This window comes from Apiospora aurea (genome assembly GCF_038362705.1).
Source record: "Apiospora aurea strain CBS 24483 chromosome Unknown utg000008l_segment0_segment0, whole genome shotgun sequence".
NCBI lineage: Eukaryota > Fungi > Ascomycota > Sordariomycetes > Amphisphaeriales > Apiosporaceae > Apiospora > Apiospora aurea.
In genome coordinates, this window is record NW_027117395.1 from 2,484,623 (window position 1) to 2,512,298 (window position 27,676).

The following is a 27,676-nucleotide window of genomic DNA, read 5'->3' on the forward strand; positions in this document are numbered from 1 at the left end:
CAATATATGCCATATATATGAAACTAGCAATGTGAGTGTAACAGTGCGTGTCCAGATAAAGTTGAGTCTATGGTGCTCTTTCGTGACCATAGGTGTCGAGTCGGAAGTGAATATGCCCGGGCGACATCTATGGTCGACAATTGAATTGCGGCTCTTTGTTCATCTACCCACCGCACATAGAAGCACACGGGCGCTGTGTGAACCATTCGTCAAAGTCTATCGCACAGCCTCGATACCAGAGGCAAGTGATATATGAGAGAATCTGGATATTTCACGTTCCCTTCGCTGCATTGTTGACAAGTGCTGAAGAGCAGCATCACCCCTGAATTCAGGGGTCCCACCCTGCAGAGTGAACACGGTCCCGAACTCGATATCTGCTGTCATTGTGTAACTATCAACCATCACTCGCAACTGTAGAATATGCTACTGACTATGTTCATACGCATCCCCTAACTGAATCAGAGTGAGTCCAAGGATCCTTCCCTTCCACTGTATAAAGGGCTCCAACTCCCATCAAGGTTTCCTTTCCTCCAACTTCCCTTCCAACCGCCACACTCACTTCCAACTCTCTTTAATGCTTTCCTAGAACCTACCGTCTTCCCATACGCCCCTTCTTTTGAAACTTCCTTCTGTCAAAGCTTCCAACCCACTTCAAAGCTCAGGAGCCAACGCCCGTTCAAATCAACCAGATCTTGTCCCTGCAATGGCGAAGCTTCGCTTCCTTCTCCTTGCCGCCTTCATGGCACTGGTTTCGGGAATTCCTGCTCTCCGAAACCCCTTCGCCGCCCCCAAAAAGGTTACCAGCCCTGGCGTAGTAACCCCTTTCCCACCTCAGTACTTCCAGAGCTACGGATCCCAGAAAGTCCAGATCACGTTCGGCCCGTTCACTGTTGGCAACGAGGCAGTCTCTGGGAAGTATACGAAAGAGCTGCCAGACGCCACAAAGCCCTGTACTGGATCCTGCTACATCTATTCTCACCGTGCCGTCCTTACCTACCTCAATGGCACCGAAGCCCACGTCAACACTCGCTCCATGTTGAAGCGTTCGTTCATCAGCACAAACGGCCGGATGGACAGTGTCTGCCCCTACGACAACGAAGTTGCTTTCATCAGCGCCAACGAAAGACTGGAGTACAACCTCAGCAGAAACGGGTAAGTAATACCAATATTAGTCGCATTATCGACCTCCTCCATACATACTACCTATCACGTAGCGAGTTTACCCCTTACTAACACGGGTACCCAAACACGTAGAACCGCTATGCTGGGCTATCTCCTGCCCGATGCCAGCATGGACATCTACGCCGAGATCCTGAACTACAACGCCGCCGACGAGCAGTACAACCTCATCATGGAGTTCGAGTTCGTCCCGAGCACCGCGGCGGGCTTCCAGCACCTGACCCCGTACTACCTCGACAGCTCGGGCGTCTGCGGCTCCGGCATGCTGACAGCACCCCCAACACCACCATCTTCGACACCACCATGCCCGCCCCCTACGCCCTCCCCAAGTCCGGCCTCCTCTGGGCCGTCGGCGGCCACCTGGAGGACGGCGGCGCCACCCTCCAGCTGACGGGCAACGGCGTGCCCCTCTGCACGTCCCAGGCCGGCTACGGCGACACGCCCAGCTACGTCGACTGGAACGGGACGCCGCGCATCTCGTCCATGGGGGTGTGCTTCGATATCGGCAACCAGACGGTCGGCGACCAGTGGTCCGTCACGGGTCACTACGACCTCACGCAGCACCCGGTGTTGCTTTTTGGCAACAACCCTGCTCCGGTCGTAGCTGCCATTGAGGCGTTCGTTCTGCACTAGGCTTGAGCTGGCGCGATGGACCCCTGAGCTGTTGGCCTGCAGCAGCAGCAGGAACAAGCCAAATCGGAGGCCTGGTGGACTGAATCTGAATTGCACGATAGATGGATGACTATCAGCATGGCTTCTTTTCGAGCTGCTCCCCGAATTGGCTCTAAAGCCAAGTGCCACTTCTGTGCACAACAGAGCGATAGAGGGATAGAGAACATCGATAGAGATTAATGTAAATAGTGTGTGTTGCCTTCGCCACTTGATGGAAGATTCCACCTGCTATTGTGCTGTTGGTTCTAGACTGTCACGGTTGCCATGCTATCCGGAACTTTGAAAAAGGGTGTGGGATTCAAGCTTCGTGACTAATGGGCTGGCTTACCATTTGGCATGATATCGGCATAGCATAAGGGCGTCGCGACCCCCACAGTGTACCTGGACGCCATCTCTACGCTGGATCCGTGCCGGCTCTCGTCCATGCTGGGCATGCAATATACACATCAGTCTGGCCCTTACTCGGTAGGTCTGGGTTCTCCCGTCGGCAGAGAGGAGTAGGTACATAACAGAGGAATCGAGTCGGTGATTTCGGAGGAAGTATGAAGGAACGCAATCAAGCCATTGAGGCTATAAGAACTACATGGGTATATACAGTGGACGCGAATCTTCGAGACAAGAGCCCCATAATCATACACGTACGAGATGCCATCGTTGCCCTGCAGTAGGAATGGCTCCGATTCCCACTCCTTTTTTTGTATATCCTCCTCTAGTTTGACTCCGTCTGCCGCTCCAAGTTGGAGGAGTCTTAGTACTTCTCCCCCTCGAGGATCGGTTTCGCCTCGTCCGACCTCCACCAGCTCACGCCCTCCTTGCCCGGGTACTCGAAGCGGTCCATGCTCTCGGCCTTCATCTCGACGCTGTAGCCGGCCTCCGTGGGGGTCTGGTAGTAGCCGTCGCGGATGACGGACGGGTGGAGGAAGTGCTCGTGCAGGTGGTCGACGTACTCGAGGACGGAGCGGGCGCCGCTGACGACGACGTAGTCGATGGTGCTCAGGTGCTGCGTGTACTCGGGCAGGCCGACGCCGCCCGAGTGCGGCACGATGGGGACGCCGTACTTCTTGGCCATCAGCAGCACCGCCAGCACCTCGTTCACCCCGCCCATCCGGCACGCGTCGATCTGGCACACGTCGATGGCGCCCGACATGAGCAGCTGCTTGAACACGACGCGGTTCTGGCACATCTCGCCCGTCGCGACGCCGATGCCGAAGGGCCGCAGCGCGTCCCGCACCGCCTTGTGGCCCAGGATGTCGTCGGGCGACGTCGGCTCCTCGATGAACCACGGCCGGAAGTCGGCCAGCGCCTTCATGTACGCGATGGCCTCGGGCACGCTCCAGACCTGGTTCGCGTCCACCATGAGGACGTTGCCCTTGTCATAGCCGATGACGTCGCGCGCGATCGCCAGCCGCCTGCGGTCCTGCGCCAGGCTCCCGCCCACCTTCAGCTTGAAGTGCCGGTACCCCTTGCTCAGCGTCTCCTGCAGCAGCCCGCGCATCTTGTCCTCGCCGTAGCCGAGCCAGCCGGCGCTCGTGGTGTAGGCGGGCACGGCGCGGCTGGCGAGGGCGTCCTGCATGCGCTCCTCCTTCTTGCCGTCGGCCGCGGTCGCCTTCAGGAGGGCGACGGCCTCGTCGGGCGTGATGGCGTCGGTGATGTACCGGAAGTCGATGCAGTCGACGAACTGCTCCGGCGTCATCTCCGCCACAATCCGCCACACGGGCTTGCCCAGCACCTTCGCCCACAGGTCCCAGACGGCGTTGACCACGGCGCCCAGCGCCAGGTGGATCACGCCCTTTTCGGGGCCGATCCAGCGCAGCTGCGAGTCGTTCACCAGGTACCGCCACGTCTCGCCCCAGTGCTCGACCAGCGATGACAGGGTCCGCCCCTTGATGCGCTCGCCCAGGTGGTTGATGGCGGCGCAGACGATGTCGTTGCCGCGGCCAATAGTGAAGGTCTAGCTCCCCCATGGCGGGACCTGTTAGTCGTCATAACTCACGGTAGTGTCGCGCACTTAAAAAAGGAGAAATAGGGGCTGTTGGGTCATTACTCACCATTCCATGTCCGCTGAACTCTGAGTCAGTCTCCAAGATGCAGTAGGCCGAGGAATAGTCACCGGCCGCATTCATGGCATCAGAACCGGTCTTATCCAGGGACGTGGGAAATCGCACGTCCCGAGTGGACCAACCGGTGATAGTGATCTCAGGCATGTTGGTTATGATAAGAGCGCTAAGGAAGCCGCCTATGACGACGAATAAAACCTGGAAGAGATAGCTGCGAAACCCAGAGGAAGACTAGATCATCCAGGAAGCCAGATTTGAGCGATATAAGCGCCTTAAGTACCTACAGGAGATCGTGGAGATCAAGTGTGCCGTTTGGACTACTCTGCCATGCCATAGGCCAATGTCTTCTTTCTCCCCATACACCCCTCATTCCCCAATCCTCGATCCCTCACGAGGGGCCACACAAACTGCATGAACTGCACGTAGGAGGGGCATCCTATCGCGATTCTAGCCCAGCGCTTCCACATCGTGGGGTGATCGTCTGGGGGTGTATTCAGCCGAGCGCTGGATCCGGCCCTGCCATTGGTGGAAAAACCACCCCGGACGAGGCGTTCTAGCCAAGTACGGGGAAACAAGTGGGTAGCATCGTGGGCCGGCGATGATGCCGGCGTTGTTCGGCTTTCTTGAGGCTGTTTGATGTTGGTAATCTTGAAACACTGAACTTGACGTCGCAGGCAGGGAGGTGCACCTCGTTGAGACGCATACTGCTTTTCTTCAAGACGTTCGGATCTGGTAGAGCTAAAATCCCGCATTGGGTTTCGACGTCGTCGCATCATACTTTGCCAAGCAGCCGCGCGCTACGCCGTAGTGTCCGCGTTGAAGTTCATCTTTGGACAGGCAGTGAGCAGTATCGTGAAACGAAGAGACTGGAGAATGACCGTGTTACCATCTCTATCCGAGAGACCACAACCCAAAAGCTTAGGTGTAGCTCCTGTCTCGGAAGTAGATTCGGCAATCGCAACGGCTAAGACAATGGTTTGAACGTGTCTCTTGAAAAGCAGCAGAAGCGAGTTGATGAGAATTTATAGCACAGACACATTCAGGCAATAACTGTATGTAAGCTTGATGCAACTCGCAGATGAAATGCAAAAGCGATCGTATATTAGTATCTCAGAAACCTCCGAGTCCCATCCCTGAAATGGACCCTGCGCATCTCGCAGGTCCGTCGAGCTGCCGACAGCGTCTTGGCAATCGTTGCTATCTGCGGCTATCTCCAGCCTACATAAACGTTTCACATCCGCATTGCTGCGAACCGTCCCCCCTTCCCACCCCACCGCCACCACCCCAAGAAGCTGGTAGACATGTGGAATATCCACACCGAGACAAGTTCGCATTGGCCCTACGCGCATGTCCCCAGGGCTCAAGCGACTTGTCTCACACACCCGGCCCCTTCTTTACTGGGGCTGGGGCCCGAGAGACTTGAGGCAAGCCGTCGCAAAGCAGAGCCACGAGGGCACATCCACCAGCACCGACCTCACCAGGTGGACGTCCAGCCACCGCCTGAGGTTCCTGTTCCCCTCCCCTTGCCCTCGCCCTCGAACAGCGCCTGGACCTTGTACATGATGCTGGGGACGAAGGCGTAGTGCGCAAGCGCCAGGGCCGCGCCCGCCGCGTACCAGCGCCCCGCGCCGTTGTTCCCGCCGCCGAGTTTGGCGGCGGCCGTTCCCCGCTGCTGCGGTAGACGTTGGCGACGCCTGTCGCGATGGACACGGGGTAGGCCGTCATGATGATCCAGATGCCCTTGCGGAAGAAGGTCTTGTAGTAGGAGGGCACGAGCTCGTTCATCTGCTCGCGGTGCGGCGGCGCGAGGAGGTTGTCCAGGAACAGGTACTGGTCGACCGAGAACATGACGGCTGCCGTCGAGGTGACGAGGGGCGTGACCCGCAGGAGGGTCATGGGATCAACGAAACGTCCCGATGCCATTGTCTCGGGAAGCCTTTTTTGTTTTCTCCTTAGAGGGGGCGGGGAGAAAGCGGGTTTCGGAGATAGCGTGTAACTAACTGTCCAGTCCTGTGTCCTGTCGTGGTGTGTAGGTCTTCTCCTAGCCCTGGATTCCAGCGATGCGGCAAAGTAATGCACAAAATGAAACTATTGACATCTGATAAGACGTGAGAGTAGAGTTGCAGCAGCGCTTATTAGTGAGATGCCATTGTACCGTATTAATACTCGGGTTCCTTTCCTCTTGCTTACTACAAAGTGGCACCGCCGCGCCGGACCCTTGCTTCGAAGAGATGTCGGCGAGTTCCCCGCGCCCGTTGGTTATTCGTTATTCCGGGACTTTCGGGCACAATCATATGAGGATCAGTTCAGGAAACGTACGATAAAACCACAGGGAATGCATCTGAAGTCTCAAAAACGTCCGCAAAGGGGTCGGCATGGCGTCCATCAGAAAGCGCCAAGTTCAAAGCGCAATCGTATCCAACATCGTTATGTAACAAGAACCGTGCATTCCTGACTTCAACACAGATTGGAGGCAAGAATACCGTGACAAGCAGTCTGGAAATGGACATATTTTGGGTTTGGCCGTTGCCTACCCATTGGTTTCGGTCGGGCACAGCCCAGCCAGAATGACCGAGTGAGGCAATGACTTTGGCGGGCGCAGTGCATCATGCTGCATGCGGCATTGTGTGCTGCATCTGAGGGTCCGTTCGGACGAATGAAGCGCTTGCATGGCCTGCCTGCATGTACCGGGGGATTGGATGCTTTTGTTCTTCTCGCCTGGCCGCCCGGTGGTCCTGCGGTAAGTTGAGTGCATGCTTACTATACGCCTCTTTTTTTGTTCGCCAGCATGAATGAAAATTATCAGTAAGATCATTACCTGCATCCATCGGGAATTTTTGCTTCGGTCTGCACAGCCTGGGAGTCCGGCACTTCGAATTGTCAAGCAAAGCAAAAACTCTCCTCCACATGTCTCGGAAAGGTCGAACATGCGCAAAGTTCATCCCAATCCGGCCACCCATCTTCTGACACAAAGTCTGGATGTGGACTAAGGTTTAATATTGCATTTGACCAAACTGGCGCTGGTAAAAGACATCTCAGCTCGTGGTGACTCGACTCGAGCCCGGCCGGGGGTGGAACAGTCGACGATTGAAACCGTTGGCAAGCGCCGTTGGGCACTTCGCGAATCCAGACCTCGCGCGCATCTCGTATTGCTCGCTGGACGATACCAATCTGGGTATGACATCAGTGGAAACATGCAGGTCAGCGGCTTCGAGCAGGGATCGTGGCATGGATGTTGGCCTCACCCCCCACTAACAGTTGGCCCTACTGTAGCAGCGTTGTGGCCGCTGGTAGGCTAGCCCAGCTGAAGAGACCAAACGAGCGTCTTTTGTTGTCAAATCAGGTTGAGTTTTTGGTCTTCCCCCCCTTCGCCGTCTCCTTCTCTCTGCATTGCATTGCATGTGAGGGTGTGGGTGTGAGCGAGCGAGCGAGGACGAGGATGGATGAGAATGGATGCTTCGAAAGCCAGTTTCGCCAGTCGTACAGCCTACGCAATCCTGCCCGCTCTTTGGGTTTTTCTGCAGTCAGACACGTCCTACCCCCCAAACCGGCTGCTGATCGTCTCTTACACAGCGACGGCCATCTAACCTCTCGATCATCCCGAGTTAACCTTGGCCTGCCCAACCCGACCAGGGCATGGTGACGTGGAGAAACTAACTAAAAGCTTAAGTCTGCTGTAGTCTGTGCTGAAGTCTGGGGTGGGCTTCACTTGACCTGCAATCTACTAGTAAATCAGGACAACCACCACGTTTCCGGGACCTGGTTTGGGACTCTCGGGGAAAGTCGAGAAACCTGTGTGAAAATCGCGATGCTGGGGCTCGCTCACTCACTCATCCAAGTTAAGTGACCAGGGGGTGGCCGAGGGGTGGCCGGGAGCGGCACCGTGGAAATGGATCAACCCTCCATCCAGGGCCTCATTTGGATTCATAGCTAATGCAGTCAGGCACACCAATAGCCCCAGCCTTAGCGAATGGGAAATCCTGTTTTCGTATTGGTCCCAAGAGCCCTCCCCCCACGATGGTTGGATGGGTCGACTACCACACGTCATATTTAATAACACCACTTCGAGTCCCAGATCATATCTGAACCTGAGCGAAGCATTGGGTACCTCGTGGAATCATCGCTGTTCAGATCTGGACACTGGGGTCTCTTAATGATCACGTTCTATTATCCATGATTCCTGCCAACTACAAGGTAGCAAGTGCCACCTCTCCCTCCCGTTGAACATCCACCCAGAACCACAACGACAATGGATCTATACAGAGCCCCAGTCGCTCCCAGCAGTCAGCCTTCGGGTTTCATAAGCTCGGGTAAGAAGTTGAGGCGGAAGCTGCAAAAGATCGGGTCCCAGCAGCGCGGGTATTTCGCGTCCAACACCAACAGCAACACTATTCCCGAGGAGGTAGAACACCACGTCCACTTCGTGGAACCCAAGAGCGCCAATGCATTTCGCCGGAGCTACGATACATTTCGAGGCGCTCCCACTCTCGCTCCCGCTCCCGCTCCCGCTCCCCAAGCCCAGCCACACATACCGCTGCCTTCGAACCTGAGTGATTCGAAATGGGGCGACTTTGTGCGCAAAAGCTCGTACCAATACCCTCCCCTCTAGGAGACGCATGTCGATCCAGTGCAGCGACCTACAGCCGCAAACCAGGAAGCCCGTGCCGGTAAGCACGGCGCGCCACCACCAACCACAGCCGAATAAGCCGGAAGCACCACCGGCAAGACTGCAGTTCGGAATCGAACAGGTGAGGGAGAAACTGGCGGGACTGCGGCGGCACTCCACGGCGGTCGATGTTCCAGAATTCGCACACCTGTCCCTCGACAACCCCAAGACCAGGCAGGCTTCTAAACAATCAGTCAGCTCCGACATAACACATATCAGGTCTCTTCGCGTCCCGCCGCCAAACCCGGACGAGTTCGCTGCTGTCAAGCACAGGCGCCATGCGAAGACGCCTGTACACTGTATCGGCCAACTAGAAGTTCCGGCGATTCCCGCACGAGGCGGGCACCAGAGGGTCCCGAGCGGCGATCGCATCGCCGACTCCTACAAAGCGCTGCTGGAGACACGCTCGTTTGTCTTGAGCGACCGGGGCACAGAGTCTGGCGGGTCTGTCTGCGGCGACGCGCCAAGGACCCCAGAGCAACGCAACAACAGCCTACACAAGAGTGCTCGCCAACCTGAAGCGCAGTCCCCGGGTTCACCGCAGTTACCGCAGTCACCACAGACATCCATCGGCTCGCCAGACTCGACAGACTCTACACTGGTCGACTCCGACGAGGACACAGTATACTACAAGCCAGGCTCGCCAGCAACCGTAGCGCCATTGCGCACCTCACTCGACAGGCAACGCACCTCGCTCGAGAGGCAACACACCTCGCTCGAGAGGCAACGCACCTCCCTCGACCGGCAATACACCTTGCTCGAAAGGCAACACAACGCGCTCGAGAGGAAGCGCATCTCCATCGAGAGGCGGCAGTCCCAGGCCCGCTCTGTCCACCCCAGCACGACCGGCAACCCGAGCCTCCAGATCGCCGTCGACCTCCTGACGCGCGAGCTCTCCTCGGCGGCGCGGGGGATCCCCCTCCGGCCGAGCTCCGAAACGGCGGCCCTGCAGGTCTGGGTCATGATCGAAGCCTACGAGAAGCTGCGGGACCAGGTCTTGGAGAGGCGGATGCCCGAAGAGCAGGAGCGGGCCATGCTGGCCATGTTCGACACATGGCTCGAGTCGCTCCAGAAGATCCATGACGAGATGACGGGGGGCGACGGCACCGTCAGCGAGAGCGTCTACAATGACGCGCTAGAGTAAAGCACTTGCACTCTCTCTTTTGTAATAACTTTGGAGATGTACGATTGATGGGCTATTCGGGCGGGTAATACCTGGGATGGGCCGATGATGGATGGGTCTTACACTGGGACGGACGGAACTGGAAAATGCCCAAAAAGGAAGGGGAATCGGCGGGGGCGGGGCAGGACGAACCGCAAAGGCGCTGGGAACTTGGATACTCGGACGCAGTTGGACACTGCATGGCAATTTCTTTGTACTAATGATTTTACGATAATTCGCTAATTCCGTCCTTATGTATAATAGCTAAATTGTTACGTAACACTGCAACTCCGACATGTTCTTGTATCCTTGAAGCTCTTTGATCTAGGTGATGGTGGTGGCGATGATGTGGAGGGCAACCGCCTGATAAGGTTGCTTATCTAAATGGCTTTTACAGTCCGACGCGTCCGACGCGTCTCCCAAACCCTCCACCACCATCTGTTCTAGCCGTTGCTGCGGCACCACCTTCTAGGCCTCTAATCATCGTCGTGCATCCCTCTGCATATCCCAGACACCCGACACCAGACCCCCCATCGCGCTTGCGCAACATCCACCATGCCCCCGGTCGGCGCCTGCTTTCAGGCTCAGCCCGCCAACCACGTTCGAGCGCCACGCCCTCCTCCGCCCGCCAAGAGCGCAGACCGGGCCCCCTCGAGCTGCCCGAGTACGAACCCCCGTCGTGCCCCCTCGACAACCCATCCCGGCGCCAGCTCCTCGAGCTCGCGAGCCAGCAGCACACGCACAAGTACGGCGAGCAGCTCGCCAGCACGCTCAAGCTGCTCGAGGAGAGCGTGCGCGACATCAACGACAACTACGCCGAGCGCAAGCACGAGCTGAAGGCGCGCCAGGCGAAGCGGCGCGAGAAGGGGGGCGAGGACGGCGAGGAGCCGAGCGAGCTGGAGCGCATCGTCAAGGAGTCGGTGCTGCGGCTCCGGGACCTGGTACCCGAGCTGACGGCGAGCAGCGAGGAGGCGGTGCGCGACCTGATCGACTGGCAGGTCGAGGTCGAGGACGAGAAGAAGGCGCTGCGCGAGATCCAGGCCCTGCTCGAGGACGAGGCGAGCGCGGCGCAGGTCCACGTCGAGGCGAACCTGGACGAGGAGCCGCTCGAGGTCAAGGGGCCGCGGCACTTCCTCGCCGAGGCCCAGGCGGCGCAGGCGGCGGAGTACAACTCCAAGTCCATGTACCAGAAGTACGGCATGAACAACGACTACGTCCACTTCAAGAAGCTGTGGCACGATGCGGTGCACAGCAAGGAGGAGAACCCCCCTCCCGTACCCGATGCAGCAAGATGGTTCAGCGAGGGTGGTGGCAGTGGTGGTAATGGTGGCGACGAGGCCGAGGACAGTGACGAGGACCTCATTGTTGCCGGAGAGGTTCAGGACTACCGATGTCCTCTTAGTATGATCGTCATGAAAGAGCCGTACACATCGAAAGTGTGTAAACACTCGTTCGAGAAAGCGGCCATCCTGGAGTACCTACCCAAGAACGGCGCCGACAAGCGATGCCCCATGGCCGGCTGTGACAAGGTCAGTTGATCGCCCTCCTTTTCCCCTCCCCTCCCCTCCCTCTTTTTCAATGGAAGGGATCCAAGGTCCCATGAGCTTCGCTGCTAACGAAAAAACCAACCACAGCACATGCGAAAAAGCGACCTATATTTCGACGATCTCTTGGTCCGTCGCATCAAGCGCGCCACAGCCCAGGAGGCTGGCGCGCAAGAAGACGACGACGTCGACGAAGACGAGGAGGGCGACGTCAGCATGCGGGTCACGGCGGAACGCGACATCAAGTCGGAGCGCGGCCGCGATCGTGGCCGGCGCCTCATCGAGGACATTATGCGCGATGATTAGGACTGACGCGCTGTACAGCAAGAGAGAAAGCTTTACGAGATTATGTATTACGACCATGCCAACCAGGATTTGATGCGGCCAAAGCCGCTTTCTGGGAGATGCGAGCTGGCAGGGCCCTTACTATGTGGGAGATCAAGCAACCCTATCTGTAGAGGCAACATCCTTCATACTTGACAGACGCAATGAGGGGCCAGTCAGCTACGTTAGAGGTTATCAGCAGCGTTGTTGCCCGGATCCCAAGGATGCTTGTTGATGGATGCCAGCGAAGTGGCTTGCAGAGCACCAATCCTAGATGAGTTCACAACCACTTGTCCTGTGCTATGCATCATGTTTTATTCTTCTATCCATCCTATCATGAATTGCATGTGAGAGCGCCGATGACGAGCTTACAAAATATTTACAATTCCCAAACCCTTGGCTCCGTTGCGAAGCTGGGCATTGTTTGAAATGTCTCTTCGATATGCAATCTTGTCTTTGACACAAAACTCCGGGTTGCAAAACGCCATAACCAAAACCACAACACACCCCTGTATTTCCGTCCATCCGTTCAAATATGAGAGTGACTTACTCGGCCGCCTGCGACGCATCGCCGCTCTTGACAGTCCACACCCCTTCCATCGCCGTCTTCTTGAGCACCAGCGCTGCCAAATTGTTCAGCGTCCCCGCCGTCAGCAGCTCAAGCACCTGCAGGTGCGTCTGCAGCTCCTTGGCGATCCAGTTGCGTAGCTCAATGGCGTTCAGCGAGTCGAGCCCAAAAGTCGCCACCGACGTCGTCGCCTGCTGCGCCGCCAGTACCGCCGGGTCCACCATGAGGATCGCGCTCAGCTTCTCCCGCAGTCCCGTCGCGACCACCTCGACCGCCTCGTCGACCGTGGCCACACGCGCCAGCTCCTGTGCCAGAGTGCGCTTCTTCGTCCCCGAGGAGGAGCCCGCGTCGCCCGCACACTTGGCCAGCGCGGCGCGGCGCAGGTGTGCGAACTTGCCGTCCGTGGCGTAGTACGGAAGGTTGGCGCCGCTGTCGGCGAAGTCCAGGCCCGTCACGCACTGCTCGTGCTCGCACAGCGGCTCGATTTGGTTCGTGACGGCCGCCTCGAAGAGTGCGAGGACCTCGGCGCCCGTCATACAGGCGCCGCCCAGGCTCTTCAGCACCTCAGCCGTGCGCGCGGCGCCGTCGCTTCCCGCCGCAAGGTAGCCGACATCGGCGACGGCGGCGAGGGCCAGAGAAGTGGCGGGTAGACCTTGGCGGCGGCGGTGTCGCGCTAAGGCGTCGAGGAAGGTGTTGGCGCCCGCGTACGCGGCTTGGCCGCGGTTGCCGATGATGCCGGCCACGGACGAGAGGAGGACGAAGAAGTCGAGCGGGTGGGTGCTGAGGGCTTGGTGGAGGTTCCAGGCGCCGGCGACTTTAGAGCGGACCACGGTGCTGTAGTCTTCGTAGGTCATATTCTCAAATAGGACATCCTGGCAGGGGGGGATTAAAGGTTAGCCAAAGTGTAATCGAATGATGCTCAGGGAACTGCACTTACCCGAAGAACCATAGCTGCGTGCACGATGCCGCGAATAGGAGGCAGAGTCTTCTGGATATCCCGCAAGACGGCCTTGACGCTTGATTCGTCGCCGGCATCGCACGATTTGACGTGGACCGATGCGCCAAGCGGCTCGCCGAAGTCCACTAGCTTCGTAATATCCTCGGTCATTTTGCCGCTGCGGGACAGAAGCACGATATGACGAGCGCCGCGCTCGATCATCTGCTTGGTTATGGGCTGGCCGATACCACCTGTGCCGCCGACGATCACATATGTTGCATCGTTGGAGTACATGGGGTGTGATGAGCGAGCATGCGTGGCCTTTTCCCTTCAGTCAGTACGGTGAATCGCAATAGTGTTTGGTTCTGGGAAGCTGACCTTGATCTTGTCCTCTCCTCGGTGGCTTACCACCACCTTGCCGGTCGTCTTTCCACTCTGCAGCTTGCGGAGTGCCGACTCGACCTCGCCAATGCCCACCGACGTGACGGGCGTGATCTCCCGCACCTTGCCCTGCGAGAGCAGTTTCATGACAGCCTTGAGGACGCGGTCCATGATCTGGGGGCGCTCCGACGCCACGAGCGTCAGGTCCACGGAGCTGAAGGAGCAGTTGCTGTCGAAGACGCGCATGCCCAGGTTATTGTTGGCGACAATGTCGCGCTTGCCGATTTCGATGAAATGGCCGAAGGGCGCCAGGCACTCCCAACTCTCGCGCAGCAAGTCGCCCGCGAGTGAGTTGAGCACGACGTCGACGCCACGCTCGTCCGTGGCCTCGCGGATGGCCGGGCCGAACGAAGTGTTGCGACTGCTGTAGATACGGTGCGCGGGCACGCCGTACGTATCCATGAGGAGCTGTTTCTTCTCCTTGCTGCCCACGGTGCAGTACACGTCGGCACCCAGAAGGTGCGCGAGCTGCACCGCCGCCTGGCCGACGCCGCCAGTGGCGGCGTGGATCAGCACGCTCTGCCCCCTCTCGAGGCGCGCCACTTCGATCAGGCCGTAGTACGCCGTGCTATAGACCACGGGGATCGACGCCGCCGTCTCGAATGACATGGACGCCGGAATCACCGCAGCGCTCGTATCGAGGCATCGCGCGTACGTGCTGTAGGCACCCAGACTCATGGCGCACACGCGGTCGCCGGGCTGGAGGCCGGCCACTTTGGATCCGACCCGGCTCACAGTGCCGGCGCACTCGACGCCCAGGTACGGCTGCGTGACCTGACCCATGGCCACCACCACATCCTTGAAGTTCATGCCCGTCGCGGCGACGCGCACCTCGACCTCGTCGGGGCCCAGGGCCGTCTCAGGATCGTCGTGCCAGTAGAGCGAGTCTAACGCGCCGAGGGTGCCGACGGCGAGCTGGAGGCGGCGACCCTCTTGCTCGAAGGGCTGCAGATACGGCTCTGCGTTCTGTGTGGTCTCGCGGTGTAGTTGCAGGTCCAGGTCCTCCTGGCCCATGACGCGAGGCACGACGAGCGCTCCGGCGTCTTCGGCGAACTCGTAGTCCACGGGACCGTCGACTTCATCGGGCTGTGCCAAGGACGCGCTGGCAGCATCGAGGATGAGTTCGGCGAGCGCGGCCGCGTCGAGGGACGAAGACGGCTGTAAGTCTAGCGTGGCGACTACTCTGCTGGTCTCGGAGCGGACGGTGCGCAGCAGACCCTGGGCGATGCTGAGATCGGGATTCTCGGCGAAGCGGTAGGCGCCCTTGGTTACCCAGAGAGTCGAGGCGCTGGTTAGCAGGATCTTCTTGACCCGCTCGAAGGCGTCTTGGCTCATGCCGTTCAGGAGAGGGGCATCAAGCTCTGCGAGGACGATGACGGGTCGGTCAGTGGGATCCACGTCTGTGAAGCTGCTGATGGATGGCTTGGCTCCGGTTCTGGCCTCAAGAAGAGCAACGACAGCTTGAGTGAGCTCGTTTGGCCCCTTATTGCCTGACAAGATGGTGAATGGGACCTTGGGAAGGTGGCAGGTACTGGCCGCGGCACCATTACCATTGAGTTGGGCCTCTTCGGTAGCGTGGCTATTGCCGTTCTGGTGCTGGTCCTCCTTGATATGTCCATTGTTCTGGCTTGGCGCTGCGGATGACTCGGCGTTCTCAGCTGCCACTCCGTTGGCCTTCGCAGCATGCTGATTATCAGACTCCCCGCTCGTACCGTTCTCTTTAGCAGGCGCCTCTTCAGGAGTCGAGCTACCATGCAGTGGCTCCCATTGAACCTTGTAGCACAGTGATCGTGCAGGCGGCGCCTTAGCAGCATCATCAAACACGGGCACCATGTGGAACCCTGCCATCCTCATAATCGGGGTGTCTGGGCTCGACGGATGCCATGCATCGACGAAGAAGTCGGCCGGCGCGGGCCTGGCGTGATCGGCCTTGCCCCAAGAGATACCCTGAATCTCGTCGCTTATGCTTGCCAGGGACGGAATACTCATATCGAACTCCTTGATCGCAGCCGGCATGAACAATGTAGACATGAGACCGCGCCCGGCTCCCAGCACGGGGAAGGCCAGCTGGAACATCAGATCCAGGAAGGGCGCGGGCAGGATCGAGGGCAGCTCGTACTTGTGCGGCATCACCGATTTCGTGTCAGATGAGTGCACGTTGCCGATGGCGTATTCGGCCGAGGACGCTAAGCCGCAATCGGGCGCCATCTGGAAGACGGGGCCGTAGTTTGCGCCGAGACGGTCTAGCTCGGCGTAGAGGGTCTCGGTCGAGATCTTGTCGATCGCCTTCTTCGCCTCGGCCAGACGGGCGGGGGCGCCGCTCAGGTGGCCGCTGCTGATCTGATCGGCCTTACCCTCCTTCTTGATCTGCACCACGCCGCGGCAGTGCTCAAGCCAGCCGCGGCCGGCCGTCCAGGAGCAGAGGCGGAACTCGTCCCAGTCGTCCGAGTACGACTTCAAGCCCTCGGAGTGGGGCCGCAGCGAGACCGAGGTCTCGTAGTCGGTGCTCTCTTCCATGATTAACGCCTTGGAGATGTTCACCTCACGGATCCGGTAGCCGGTGATCTTGGACAGCTCGATGCCGCGGAGCTGCGCCAATTGGGAGGCGGCCTCAATCGCCATGCTCAGGTACCCTGCGAGCGGGAACGTGATTAGGGACTGCATGCGGTGGTCCCGCAGCCAGGGGACGTTGTCGACGTTGAGGATGTTGACCCACGACGGCGACGTCTCGTTGCAGCCGCCCTCTAGCACACCCAAGAGGTCGTGGCGGGCGAACGGCCGGAGCCGGCGCTGCTTGCTCAGGCGGCCCTCGGCCCAGTACTTGTGCTCGGCCCAGGGGTAGGGTTCGCAGTTCGTCAGCAAGTTTGGCTGATGCGGTGTGGGCTGGCTTTCGTTGATGGCGTTGAAGTCGAGGGGGCTGACCCTGCGCGAAGAGATTACCGGCAAGCGTCATCGCGGCTTCGGTGGCGTCGGTGTTCCGGGCAAGCGACGGGAAGTACCTCGTCTTGGCCGCAATCTCTTTCCCGCAGGCCTTGAGGATCTGCTTGATGGGGCCCTCGAGGGCCGAGTGGGGGCCGATCTCGACGATCACGTCGGGCTGGGTCTCGGTGCAGAGGCTCTGCAGTCCGGTGTAGAAGAGGACGGGCTTGGTCAGGTTGTTGATCCAGTACTCGGTGCCGAGGGAGAGGGTTGAGTCAAGCCTGCTGCCGAGCAGAGAAGAGTACATCTGAACTTCGCTGCGGTCGCCAGGCTGCATATCCTTGATGGCGTTCATGTAGTCCTTGGCGATGACTTCCATGTGAGACGAGTGGTAGGCCACATCCGTCCGCAACTTCCGGTTGAAGACACCCTGGCTTTCCAACTTGGTGCTGAGCTGATCGAGACTGTCCTGCTGTCCCGAAACAGTAACGGAGTTGGGAGAGTTCTCGCAGGCCACGCCGATGTCTTGATAGCCGTGTGCTGCGATAAGCTCCTTGACCTCGGCAGAGCTCTTGCCCACGGCCAGCATACCGCCATGGAGGTGCGGATGGGTCATTTTGAGCGCCGTGGCGTAATGGCCGCGGTAGTAGGCGCTGCTCATGGCTTCCTCGAGCGTGATGGCGCCCGTGGCATACGCCGCGCTGATCTCGCCCGACGAGTGCCCAATGACGCACGACGGCGTGATCTTCCAGGACTTGAGCAGCTCGGTGAGGCCCAGCTGTACCGCCGTGCAGGCCGACTGGCTGATGTCCGGCTCGCTGATGCGGCTCTGCTTCGCGTCCTTCAGAAGCTCTTCCACCAAGGAGAAGCCCGCGCCGATCTTTTGGAGGATCTTGTCCGCCGCTTGGATGGTGTCTGCGAATACAGGGTGGCTCTCGAGAAGTGTGGATCCCATAGTCGCCCACTGGGCGCCTTGCCCGGTGTACACATAGGCCAGCTTGGGCTCCCGAGCGACGGGCCGTTTGGGAATGGCGAAGCTATTCAAAGCATTTCCGAGGTTCTCGAGCGTCGTGGCCGGCAGCGCGATACGGAACGGCAGATGCGTTCGACGCTGGCCTAGCGTGTAAGCCATGTCGCGGAACAGGGTCGCCTGGAATATCTCGGGGTGCTTCTCGATGTAGACGCCGAGCTTCTTGACTTGCTTCTTCAAGGACTCCTCGCTGTTGGCGGTGACAGCAAAGAGCTTAGGACCACCCCTAGGCAGCTTGGACGGAGATCCGGTCGACTCCGCGGAGGGAGAACGCTCCAAGACGACGTGCGCATTGGCGCCACCGAAGCCGAAATTGTTGATGGAGATGTACTTCTTATCCTTTGGCCACGGGCGGACGTTGCCGGGTACTTTCATGTGCCACTTGTCCAGGGGAATCGCGGGGTTGGCCTCTTCAAAGTTCACGTTGGGGAGGAGCAGCCCCCTCTCGAGCATCATCGAAGCCTTGATGATGGAGATGATGCCACTGGCGTGCTCCAAATGGCCAATGTTGCTCTTGACGGACCCGATGTACAGTGGATTCCTCTTCGAGCGACCAGCGCTGAAGACTCGAGATATGGCTCCTGCCTCAATGGGGTCTCCGACTTTCGTTCCGGTGCCGTGCGCCTCGATGAAACCAGTGTCCTGTATGTCGATACCGGCTTTGTCGTAGACTTCTTGGATGAGTCGCTGCTGGGCCTCGCCGCTGGGTGTCGTCATGCCGACAGTTCGGCCGTCCTGGTTTATGCCGGTGTTGACGATAATGGACCGGATCTTGTCATTGTCCCGCAGAGCTTGGTCCAGCGGCTTCAAGATGAGGCAGCCGAATCCCTCGCCAGGGGCGTATCCAGAGTCCGCCCGGCTGTCGAATGCGAAGGTCCGGCCCTTCTCGTTGTAAATGCCCATCATGGACATGGAGATCATATCGTCCGGCTGCAAACGCAGGCAGCAGCCGGCGACGATGGCCGACTCGGACTCTCCAGAACGGATGCTCTGGACGGCCGTGTGCAGAGCGTAGAGACCAGACGAGCAGGCGGTGTCTACGGTGAAGGAAGGACCCTGCAGGTTAAAGTAGTAGGAAATGCGACCCGCCTGGACGGAGACCTGATTGCCAGTGGCATCGAACAGGGGGAGCTGGCACGTATCATCAAGGGTACCTTGGCGGTAGTCTGACGGGCGACCGGCAACGTACACGCCCATATTTCGGCCTGAAATGGTATCCTTGGGAATACCCGCGTTTTCCAGCGCCTCATATGTGGTCTCCAACAACTGGCGCTGCTGAGGATCTATTGGCAATATCAGTGAACACTGTATCTGTCCGTTGCGCCTTGTAGGGAAGTTGTGTTTACGTACCCATGGCGGTGGCCTCTTGCTTCGTGATGTTGAAGAATGGCGCATCGAACTTGGAGACGTCCTGCTTCATGAAGTAGCCGCCCTTTATGTTGAACGTCCCCGTTCTCTGCGGGTTGCGGTGATAGAAGGCCTTGCTCGAGAACCTGTCCGCAGGCACCTCACACCAGCCATCCCGCGAGCGCGACAGCATCGTCCAGAGGTCGTCGGGCGAGGAGACGTCCCCGGACAGGCGGCAGGCCATGCCGACGACGGCCACGGGGGCCAGACGGGGGGTCTCGGCTGTCATGGTATCCATGGCTCAAAGGTGTGATGAGGAGCTGTGGGCGAAGGAAAATCTATCAGTCTAGTCTAGAGGATGGGCGGATTCTCATGCTTCTAAGCGCACACACACGGTCAACAACAGCTTCTGTGTCGAGTCTTAAGGGGCCGAGACTGCATTATAACTCATTGGGATAGTATTCGGGCAGATAATGATAGGCAGATGGGTATGCAGCCTCTCAGTAAGAGGTGTATGGGTGTCGAAAAGCTTACAAGAGCCACATCACATGAGATCACTGCCTCACACCAGGTCGACGGGTGGCGCACCTTTTATCTGATCATACGATCTAAACTTGGTGGAAGCAGCTCACACCCCGAAGCTGAGCAGGCCACTTAGACGCTGGCCAGCGGTGGGGATGACGGTTCAGGGGTCATGGAGCAGAGCAATCTAGCTGCAGACAGGGACGTGTGCTAGGAGGAAGGAGGGTTCGGGTGAAGGAATGCTTTACCTCGGATTTTACGCCCTACAGCTGCATGCGCTGGCCACTAATCCTGTGAGCCGACTGCGCATAGTAGGAGGAGCAGGGCCGTATTGGGTTCGCAGGTGTCCTTGGCTGCCTTGGCGTTTTTCGTTATTCGCCGTTTTTCTCGAGGGCGGTTAATAATCGGTGCTGTCAAACCGTCAGGGCCCCGAAACGGCATGCTTTGGATCCTATCACTAGGTCATATCAGGGAACGAGGCGTAACCTTGATCGGCCGGCATCATAGCTTAATCGGGTTGGCCTGGAGCATCAGCGCTCAATCAGGGTCAGAGTGGTCTGGCGCAAACCTTGCCACGTGAGAATGCAATGGGAAAATGATTGATGTCCTTTTGTCGAATTCTGGATCCGCGACTTGATATGCCTTGGTTTTTCTGTGTCAAGACGGGAGGGATGGGAAACTGCAGACATGGAAAAAAAAATAAAACAAAAAAGAAAAAAAGAAAAAAAGAGAGAGAGAGAGAGAGAAAGCAGAGGAAGCTGCAGGTCAGTAGTTGCTGGGCCTCAGTGGAATACCTTCCTGTCGCAATGCTCTCGCCCATGCCCATGCTCAAGCTCATTGTCAGGTTATGCTCAAACACACGGTTCCGTGAGAGTTATGTCAAAAATTCTATAAGCCCGTTTTGCTTCTCCTAAACCACTTAGTCTCAAGCCATTGCCACGCAATTGAGAGCTCGGGCCGGGGAGCTCGGGAGTCTAACGGCTCCCCCTTCTCATCGGAGTACCGGGCATGCGTTGGGACTCGTGCGCACTAGTATGAGCGCCGTTTGAAGCCACCTTCAGGGGTCAAGGGTTTGCATAACTCTCGACCTTTACATTTTATGATACTAGGAATTAATTAGTCCGCGACCCTTTTGACATTGTTATCTGGTGAGCTGAACGCCGCTACGGCAACACTCCCGGATCCTGGCCACCCCTTTCCAACCCTAGTCCGCTCGATTGTCCCCGAACTTAAAGTTCATGTTGCTATCCAGGGTCTTTCCGAGCACAGTTACCAGTTCTTTCATGGTTCGCGGGTCGCGAGGGGCCGGCCAGCAAAAAGGATGCCACGTTCGATTTGCCGCCAAGTCCCGTACTCCTTTCTGTGCAACTGCTCCTCAATAATGGGGCTGGCAGCAGTCATAGTTCCCTCCGGGTAGCCAATGAGCCCCTGTGCGCATACTGTCAGTTTCCAGCTTCTTATTGTGGTATACACAAAGTGGCAGACTCACCGTGGTTTCTGAATCTTCTTCCGGGATCTTGGAGGAGGCTAACTTCCTGGAGAGAATTCGGCATTTTCCATGAGAGCAGGGTACCGAAGGCTATATGCGATCCTTTCTCGCCGGGAGGAAATCATCCCCGCTTAGTCACTGACGGCGGCATTGGATAGGACCTTCAACTTGACGTGGCGGTGCCACGGGGCCGCGCCCAAGTAGCATTGGAAGCCGTCGGGTGGTGCTGTCTCGCGAATACTGTCGAACCACATGAAGCTGTACTTGGCCATGTCATTACCTCATCTGAGAATGGGCCAAGCTTGGCAGATTCCGAGTTGAACTATGGTCTGCAACTGCTCATAGACACGGTACAAACAATTAAACGTAGCAGAAATAGCCCAGCGCTGCCGAAACACTACTATATATTTACACTATAATCAAGCAACAATACCGAGGTCCAATACCACTATATTTGTACGCCTGAGTGCTTTCTTTAGGACATAAAGCCCCTTCAAGGTATAATTGGGAATTTGGCAATCCGCCCAAATCGAGACAAAGAGCCAAATTGTAAAAAGCAAGGCAACTAGAGTCAACAAGGCATACTTGGGCCGGACCCTGAAGAGATTTAGATGTGTAAGTCTATATTATAGTGATGCAATCCTCCACAGACGATAAAGAGAACCCCGATAAGTATTGGTTTGAGTAGAACTACGCTAGCCATCCGAGTGGCGTCGGCTTTTGGGTGGCTGTTCGGGCAGAAGTCCTTCAGCCATCGTGCCTTACCCGCTCCCAAGGATTGCGGCAGTCATCAACTCTATCCCGTCTCCGTAGCACATGACACCCCTAACCCAAACCTGGGCCTATCGCTTTTGTACAACATATTCTTCTTTCGGCCGTTATTTTGTCCGCTGGCGAGATTCGTATGCTTACTGAGAACGCCGAACTAACCGCCGCAGCCTTGGTTATTTCACGTATTGCATCAAATACCGGAATTGTCCATACTGTAGATCTTTACCTTAGCAGAGCGGCTACGACGGCCGAAATAAAAGTCTTGTTGGCATCCTCTCCGTTCTTCTTATAATGGATACAATGCTTCATGGTGTAGTTGAGATGAGCTTTCCGGACAGATACACAATGGCCTGAGTATACTCGAACTCAAATTTGGCGGTGCTGAAGTTGTGAGACCAGCCCAAAGGTTATCTCTGACAAGACATGTATGGTCTTATCAATTGTAGCTATAGATATAAGGTGTAAGGGCCCTAATTGTGGGAGGCACCCTGAGGTCCAGCATCAATATGCAACTGAAGTCTACCCTTCAGATAGCGTTCATCGACCTAGAGCGCCATTTGTTGGATATTAGTCCATACACTCAGGAAACAATGGAATAGGCTACTCTCTGGAAGCAGCAATGGCCATTTTCAACTTGGCAAGTATAGCAACGGTTCGTACAGGCCACCCGCTTGACTAGATTTACAACAAAACGTAGCTGTGTGATATCATTGGACTCAAAGATGAGAGACATAGCACCAGGGGGGAAATCTTTCAGCGAGATTACTTGGATGCAAATAAATATCCTGAAGGAAGCAAGAGGAAATCGACAACCAGATGCTCACCGTTACTAGATACAGCATGCAATGGCCATTCAGATTATAGAACATCAAGTCGCGGTGCCCTTCCTATTCCAACAATAACAAATGGGATGCAATGCCCTACACAAAGAGCGAAACCCAGCAACTGCATATCGACACTGGTTGCCTTTGTTCCGGCACTATTGTATTCTGTGTATAATAAAGGGGCTTGAACACCACCATTGTAAGAGACCTAACCACCACTGGGAAACAATCCGTGAACAATAGATTGTTACGGTCTCCTCAAAGTAGTTGTTATATTTTCACGCACGCAGAGCCTGAATTTCGTAACCAAGGAATAGTTCGTAGCTGCTGTGGTATATATAAGGGACTTGACCCTCCCCCTTTACCGTGAAGTATCCAACTCACCGATAACGCAAAGCGTCTGGACAAGTACAACCTCACCAGAGAAACCTTAAAAGCACCCACCACTACCTTGTCTCTTCATCACTTCACAACCTCCACAATGAACGGCTACGTTATCGTGAAGCTTGTAGGAAACACTTCCTTCGACGGAAGAAACTTTACTCTGTTGAAGCCCTCGGATATCGAGAGCGCCTATGGCACTTGGCCCCTCCCGGATCAGGCTAATGTGACAGGAGTCATAAGGAATATCACCAGAGCGGCCACGCCAGACTTCTCAACAACAGAGTTCTCCGACGCCCCCGACTCCCCGGGCTTCCCTGACTACTCGGACTACGAGTCATTCTATGGACTGTGGATCTACATACTGTATGGCTCCGTGATCGTACTCCCACTCATCGCATGGGCGGCGTGCGCAGTTCGGAAGCATTTTGTAGAGAAGCACCATCATGCTCAGCTGATGAGGCGGCGAGCTCGCACCCCTCCTCCGCAGCATGAGGGCGGCATCGAACTTGAGTCCGTTGGCGGCGATCCGCCAGCGCCTCCGCCGCCGCGCACTGCTCAAGAGGCCATTCGAGCGGCACAGTTGCAAGAGTGGGAGGCAAGCCCTTGGGAGCAAGCCGTGGTTCTCTTCTTCATGTTCCTTTGGCGAGGGATCCAGCTGAGCATTGGTATTCTGATGGCCGTGTTCCAGTTCAAGCTGCTCCCCCGGCTCGGGAGTCCCGAATTGGTGGCGTGTATGCAGCCGCGATGGGATGTTTATCCGCCCACCGCTGCCAAAGTCTTCCTCGGCTTTCATATGTGGAACCTGATGTTCGTTCTTTTGGGGATGGGTATCCGGATAGCCGCGACTGAGGCGGTTCTGCGACGCAGCAACGCCATTGGAGATTACGAACTGTTCCATTTAGACCATGCCCGGCTCCAGAAGTTCAGGTCGTTCTTCTTGTTTGGTTCTGACATCATTTCCTTCGCTCTCGCAATGTGCAATCACTTTTTGCTCCCCTGCTCCAACGACGAGTTGCACCGGGACCTGGTGATTTTCATGGTAGCCTACGTGCCGCTCTGGCTCTGGTGGATCATAAACAAGTGCCTTGGCTTTGTTTTGATGTCCTACCAGCATTACTGGGGTATGTCCGAGGCTTAAGTAGGTAGTCGTCCAGTACCTGATCCATTTTCATTGCGCTCCTGGTTCCCTAGCTATCTAGGTAAGTGTAGCGATGACGAGCTGGAGTCAGGTATGAGGCACCTGCGTTTGCGAGAGTTGTTTATTTGTTTCACAAGAGTTGTAATACCTTCGGAGGCTATGCTTAGTCTAAAAGAAGAAAATTAAGTAAATATCCATTATTGCCAATATCCCTACGATTGTGCCACGGTAGGTGTGTGTAAGTGCCAGAAGAGGTGTTGTGTCGTCAAGGTACGAATGCCGTTGCTTAAGTCCGGCTAAATCCACTCGGCAGCGCTTGATGTTGCCTCGATGAGAGAGTGTTGTTTGTCAACCCGCCATCCGGTAGAGGCCAGCTACCGGCTGAGTAAGGAAAGCTGTGCACCTGTAGAAGAACTGGAATTACTTGCCATGTCCTTGCAGAGGCAAGGTGGTGGTGGCCTGCCCACGTGGGCCATGATGGTTGCAAGCAACGGGTTCCGTTTGTCTCTACGTGATACGGACTGTCCCCAGTAAGACCACGTACCCTTGCACACAATTCTTTCTCGGATAGCATTCGGGAGGTGTGGACGATAGGCTTACGGGATATGGGTGACAGCAAGCAGAACGAGGTAAAATCAAGTCAAGTGCTCAGCGCCCATAAGGTTGGCAGTTGACATGGGGGTACCAGTCACCTTGATTGCTTTTTCCCGCCTTCACGGCCGATCTGCCCTACCTACCTACACTTTGACTGGCAATTTAAACTTAAGACACCAGACTTGTCCATTCCTTGTCGATTGTTTCCCCCCCTCCGAATACAGCACAACCTGCCGACTCATCAACCGCGTCGTCGTGGTTGAGAACTGGGCTGTGTTTGCCCAGCATCCATGCTAGCGATGTCCAAGATGTGGTCGCAGTGGCAGGCTACTGCTACAGCCACAAGTCGCCGAGCTCCAGCTCGAGCAGCTGCCGCCATCGTTTCGTCATGGCCAGCAAAGCAGCCGTGCCACGCGCCCGATCCGAAGCGCGGGGTGCGCGCTTTCTCTTCAGGTAATTGCATCGTCTCATTTTCAGTTTCCTGATGCTGTCGACATGACAGTGCATTGCATTTGCTTTGATTTTGTGTTCGTGTTTGGCAAGGCGGTCGGTGGTATGGTCACATCTCACCTCGCCCCAAAGGGGAATGATAACGCCTGGCCTGCCCCGAACTTTTTTCTCTGGCTCCACCGAACGTTTGCTACGCCGCCTGAAGGAAGACCCCCAGAGACCCCTAAGATCTCTTCTTCCCCTTCTATTCGCCGTCCGACTTCGGCAGTCGACACGCACAGAATGACCACTAGCACCATGACACACACCTGCGAAAGCTTAGGACGAACCCGCAAAAGCCCCAGCTCCACGGTTTTTACTACAAGCCAAACTCATGGAGCCCGAGGCAAATCCGACCTATGGGCTCGATGAATTCACCGAGCCAAAAGGCACGTCTTCGTCCAAGCTGCGCGCCTCGTGCCCCTCCTTGGTGCTCCCCTCAAGTGAAGTGCTCTAAGCTCCCCCTACGGCAAGGCGGCGATGGAAATGCGGTAAGGGCAGATCTGGTCGGGTCACACCCTACCAGGAATGGTCAAGGGCCCCGATCCGATGACCCCTGTATCGTCCTTGTGCCTACTTTGGTACACCGTCGCAGGAAGACGAAACGCTGCCAATGAATCCCAACTGCCGCCCGTCCATGCTGAGGCATCATCATGCAGTAGATCGCGGGGGCACTCGTTCCTCTCCTTGTTTGTGTCACCGTGTGTCATTATCGCAACGGGGGTTATAGAGACAGACAGAGGGAGGCATTTCTTTGCCTGCACCTTCCACATTGACACCGCCGACTTCTTTTCCCTTAGCTTGTCCCAAGTGTGCCCCATCCTGTAGCCCAGTTATTCTTAATAGTCGTGTCGTGTCGTTCTGGGAACGAAGAATATTTGTTGACCAACTTTGGCGCTCCAGCTTCCCCACCATCGTCGCTTTTATCTATTACCCCTCCATCCCGCAGTCTCTTCGGCAGGCACATCTCACGAAACTTCCACGGCAGTACCCCGACCTCCTACGCGATGACTCGGCTCAACATCAAGAACATCAACCCCAATGTGGTTGAGGCCAAGTACGCCGTCCGCGGTGAGCTGGCCGTCAAGTCCGAGGAGTACCGTGCCAAGATCCGCAAGGGCGACACCAAGGACCTGCCCTTCGACCAGGTCATCAGCGCCAACATCGGCAACCCGCAGCAGCTTGACCAGAAGCCCATAACCTTCTTCCGCCAGGTGCTGAGTCTGCTCGAGAACCCGCTCCTTCTGGAAAAGAAAGAGATCCTGATCGAACACTTGGGCTACAAGTCGGATGTCATTGAGCGCGCACAGTCGTTGCTGAGCCACGTCGGCAACGTCGGTGCTTACAGCGCTAGTGCTGGTGTTCCTGCGATCAAGGAGAGCATTGCTAAGTTCTTAGAGGGTAAGTCGCGACCCATCGCAGACAACCGTGTATGCAATGCACGTATGTGGTGTTTTTTTTGTAACTAATGTAACCTGCCCGATCCAGAGCGAGATGGCTTTCCCGCCGATCCGTCCCACATTTACCTTTCGGGCGGTGCATCCTCCGGTGTAAACACCCTCCTGAACATCATCTGCGCCGGCCCCAAGACCGGCATCCTCGTCCCCATCCCGCAGTACCCCCTGTACACGGCCTCGCTCGCCGTGCTCAACGCCACCTGCGTCCCCTACTACCTCGACGAGCACGCTCACTGGGGCACGTCCCTCGAGACCATCAAGGAGTCCTACGAGAAGGCCAAGAAGGACGGCGTCGATGTGCGCGCCATCGTCATCATCAACCCGGGCAACCCCACGGGCGCCTCGCTGTCCGAGGAGGACGTGCGCTCCGTGATCGAGTACGCCGACCAGGAGAAACTCGTCGTCATGGCCGACGAGGTCTACCAGACCAACGTCTTCAAAGGCACCTTCCACTCGTTCCGCGGCGCCCTCCTCAAGATGCAGAAGGAGAACCCCAACAAGTACCAGGACGTCGAGCTGGCCTCGCTGCACTCCGTCTCCAAGGGCATGGTGGGCGAGTGCGGCCACCGCGGCGGCTACTTTGAGCTCATCGGCTTCGAGCCCGAGGTCGAGGCCGAGATCTACAAGTTCGTCTCCATCACCCTCTGCGCCCCCGTCGTCGGCCAGTGCCTCGTCGAGCTCATGGTGAACCCGCCCAAGAAGGGCGACCCCTCGTACGAGCTCTACAACCAGGAGTACACGGGCATCTTCGAGGGCCTCAAGAAGCGCGCCTTCGCCCTCTACGACGCCTTCCAACACATGGAGGGCGTCGAGTGCGGCGAGCCCCAGGGCTCCATGTACCTCTTCCCCACCATCAAGCTGCCCGCCAAGGCCGTCGAGGCCGCCAAGAAGGACGGCCGCGAGGCCGACGAGTTCTACTGCATGCGCATGCTCGAGGCCACGGGCGTCTGCGTCGTGCCTGGCTCCGGCTTCGGCCAGAAGGAGGGCTCCCTCCACTTCCGCACCACCTTCTTGGCGCCCGGCACCGAGTGGGTTGGCAGCATCCAGAAGTTCCACCAGGAGTTCATGGACGAGTTCCGATGAACTACGGAGACCTGAAGAGAGCTGAACTTTACCAGTATAAATAGAGAGTTGCGTTGATTTCCAGAAGCCAAATTCACGA

General features: G+C 57.1%; 11 protein-coding genes across 11 annotated transcripts; 6 read left to right on the plus strand and 5 right to left on the minus strand.

Moving 5' to 3' along the window:
* Window positions 1-703: 703 nt before the first annotated feature.
* On the plus strand, window positions 704-1,156 carry PG986_012240 (uncharacterized protein; the record flags this gene model as incomplete). The annotated part of the gene is made up of 1 exon (XM_066848462.1): window positions 704-1,156. One exon carries the CDS (start codon window positions 704-706, stop codon window positions 1,154-1,156), a length of 453 nt encoding a protein of 150 aa, XP_066695158.1.
* A 105-nt stretch (window positions 1,157-1,261) lies between these two features.
* PG986_012241 (uncharacterized protein) lies at window positions 1,262-1,812 on the plus strand (the record flags this gene model as incomplete). Its single annotated transcript, XM_066848463.1, has 2 exons — window positions 1,262-1,404; window positions 1,452-1,812. 2 exons carry the CDS (start codon window positions 1,262-1,264, stop codon window positions 1,810-1,812), a joined length of 504 nt encoding a protein of 167 aa, XP_066695159.1.
* Window positions 1,813-2,599: 787 nt separating this feature from the next.
* Window positions 2,600-4,055, minus strand: PG986_012242 (l-galactonate dehydratase protein; the record flags this gene model as incomplete). Its single annotated transcript, XM_066848464.1, has 2 exons — window positions 2,600-3,802; window positions 3,900-4,055. The coding sequence occupies 2 exons, from the start codon at window positions 4,053-4,055 to the stop codon at window positions 2,600-2,602; spliced, it is 1,359 nt and encodes a 452-aa protein (XP_066695160.1).
* A 1,247-nt stretch (window positions 4,056-5,302) lies between these two features.
* PG986_012243 (uncharacterized protein) lies at window positions 5,303-5,831 on the minus strand (the record flags this gene model as incomplete). Its single annotated transcript, XM_066848465.1, has 2 exons — window positions 5,303-5,454; window positions 5,525-5,831. The coding sequence occupies 2 exons, from the start codon at window positions 5,829-5,831 to the stop codon at window positions 5,303-5,305; spliced, it is 459 nt and encodes a 152-aa protein (XP_066695161.1).
* A 2,326-nt stretch (window positions 5,832-8,157) lies between these two features.
* Window positions 8,158-9,718, plus strand: PG986_012244 (uncharacterized protein; the record flags this gene model as incomplete). Its single annotated transcript, XM_066848466.1, has 2 exons — window positions 8,158-8,481; window positions 8,606-9,718. 2 exons carry the CDS (start codon window positions 8,158-8,160, stop codon window positions 9,716-9,718), a joined length of 1,437 nt encoding a protein of 478 aa, XP_066695162.1.
* Window positions 9,719-10,291: 573 nt separating this feature from the next.
* On the plus strand, window positions 10,292-11,586 carry PG986_012245 (uncharacterized protein; the record flags this gene model as incomplete). Its single annotated transcript, XM_066848467.1, has 3 exons — window positions 10,292-10,336; window positions 10,447-11,265; window positions 11,371-11,586. The coding sequence occupies 3 exons, from the start codon at window positions 10,292-10,294 to the stop codon at window positions 11,584-11,586; spliced, it is 1,080 nt and encodes a 359-aa protein (XP_066695163.1).
* Window positions 11,587-12,150: 564 nt separating this feature from the next.
* On the minus strand, window positions 12,151-19,144 carry PG986_012246 (polyketide synthase; the record flags this gene model as incomplete). The annotated part of the gene is made up of 5 exons (XM_066848468.1): window positions 12,151-13,044; window positions 13,110-13,430; window positions 13,488-16,473; window positions 16,550-18,782; window positions 18,850-19,144. The coding sequence occupies 5 exons, from the start codon at window positions 19,142-19,144 to the stop codon at window positions 12,151-12,153; spliced, it is 6,729 nt and encodes a 2,242-aa protein (XP_066695164.1).
* Window positions 19,145-20,649: 1,505 nt separating this feature from the next.
* On the minus strand, window positions 20,650-21,129 carry PG986_012247 (uncharacterized protein; the record flags this gene model as incomplete). Its single annotated transcript, XM_066848469.1, has 3 exons — window positions 20,650-20,796; window positions 20,858-20,899; window positions 21,001-21,129. 3 exons carry the CDS (start codon window positions 21,127-21,129, stop codon window positions 20,650-20,652), a joined length of 318 nt encoding a protein of 105 aa, XP_066695165.1.
* A 2,041-nt stretch (window positions 21,130-23,170) lies between these two features.
* On the minus strand, window positions 23,171-23,734 carry PG986_012248 (uncharacterized protein; the record flags this gene model as incomplete). Its single annotated transcript, XM_066848470.1, has 1 exon — window positions 23,171-23,734. One exon carries the CDS (start codon window positions 23,732-23,734, stop codon window positions 23,171-23,173), a length of 564 nt encoding a protein of 187 aa, XP_066695166.1.
* A 1,142-nt stretch (window positions 23,735-24,876) lies between these two features.
* On the plus strand, window positions 24,877-25,429 carry PG986_012249 (uncharacterized protein; the record flags this gene model as incomplete). Its single annotated transcript, XM_066848471.1, has 2 exons — window positions 24,877-25,021; window positions 25,071-25,429. 2 exons carry the CDS (start codon window positions 24,877-24,879, stop codon window positions 25,427-25,429), a joined length of 504 nt encoding a protein of 167 aa, XP_066695167.1.
* Window positions 25,430-26,064: 635 nt separating this feature from the next.
* PG986_012250 (alanine aminotransferase) lies at window positions 26,065-27,597 on the plus strand (the record flags this gene model as incomplete). Its single annotated transcript, XM_066848472.1, has 2 exons — window positions 26,065-26,458; window positions 26,546-27,597. 2 exons carry the CDS (start codon window positions 26,065-26,067, stop codon window positions 27,595-27,597), a joined length of 1,446 nt encoding a protein of 481 aa, XP_066695168.1.
* Between the last annotated feature and the right edge of the window lie 79 nt (window positions 27,598-27,676).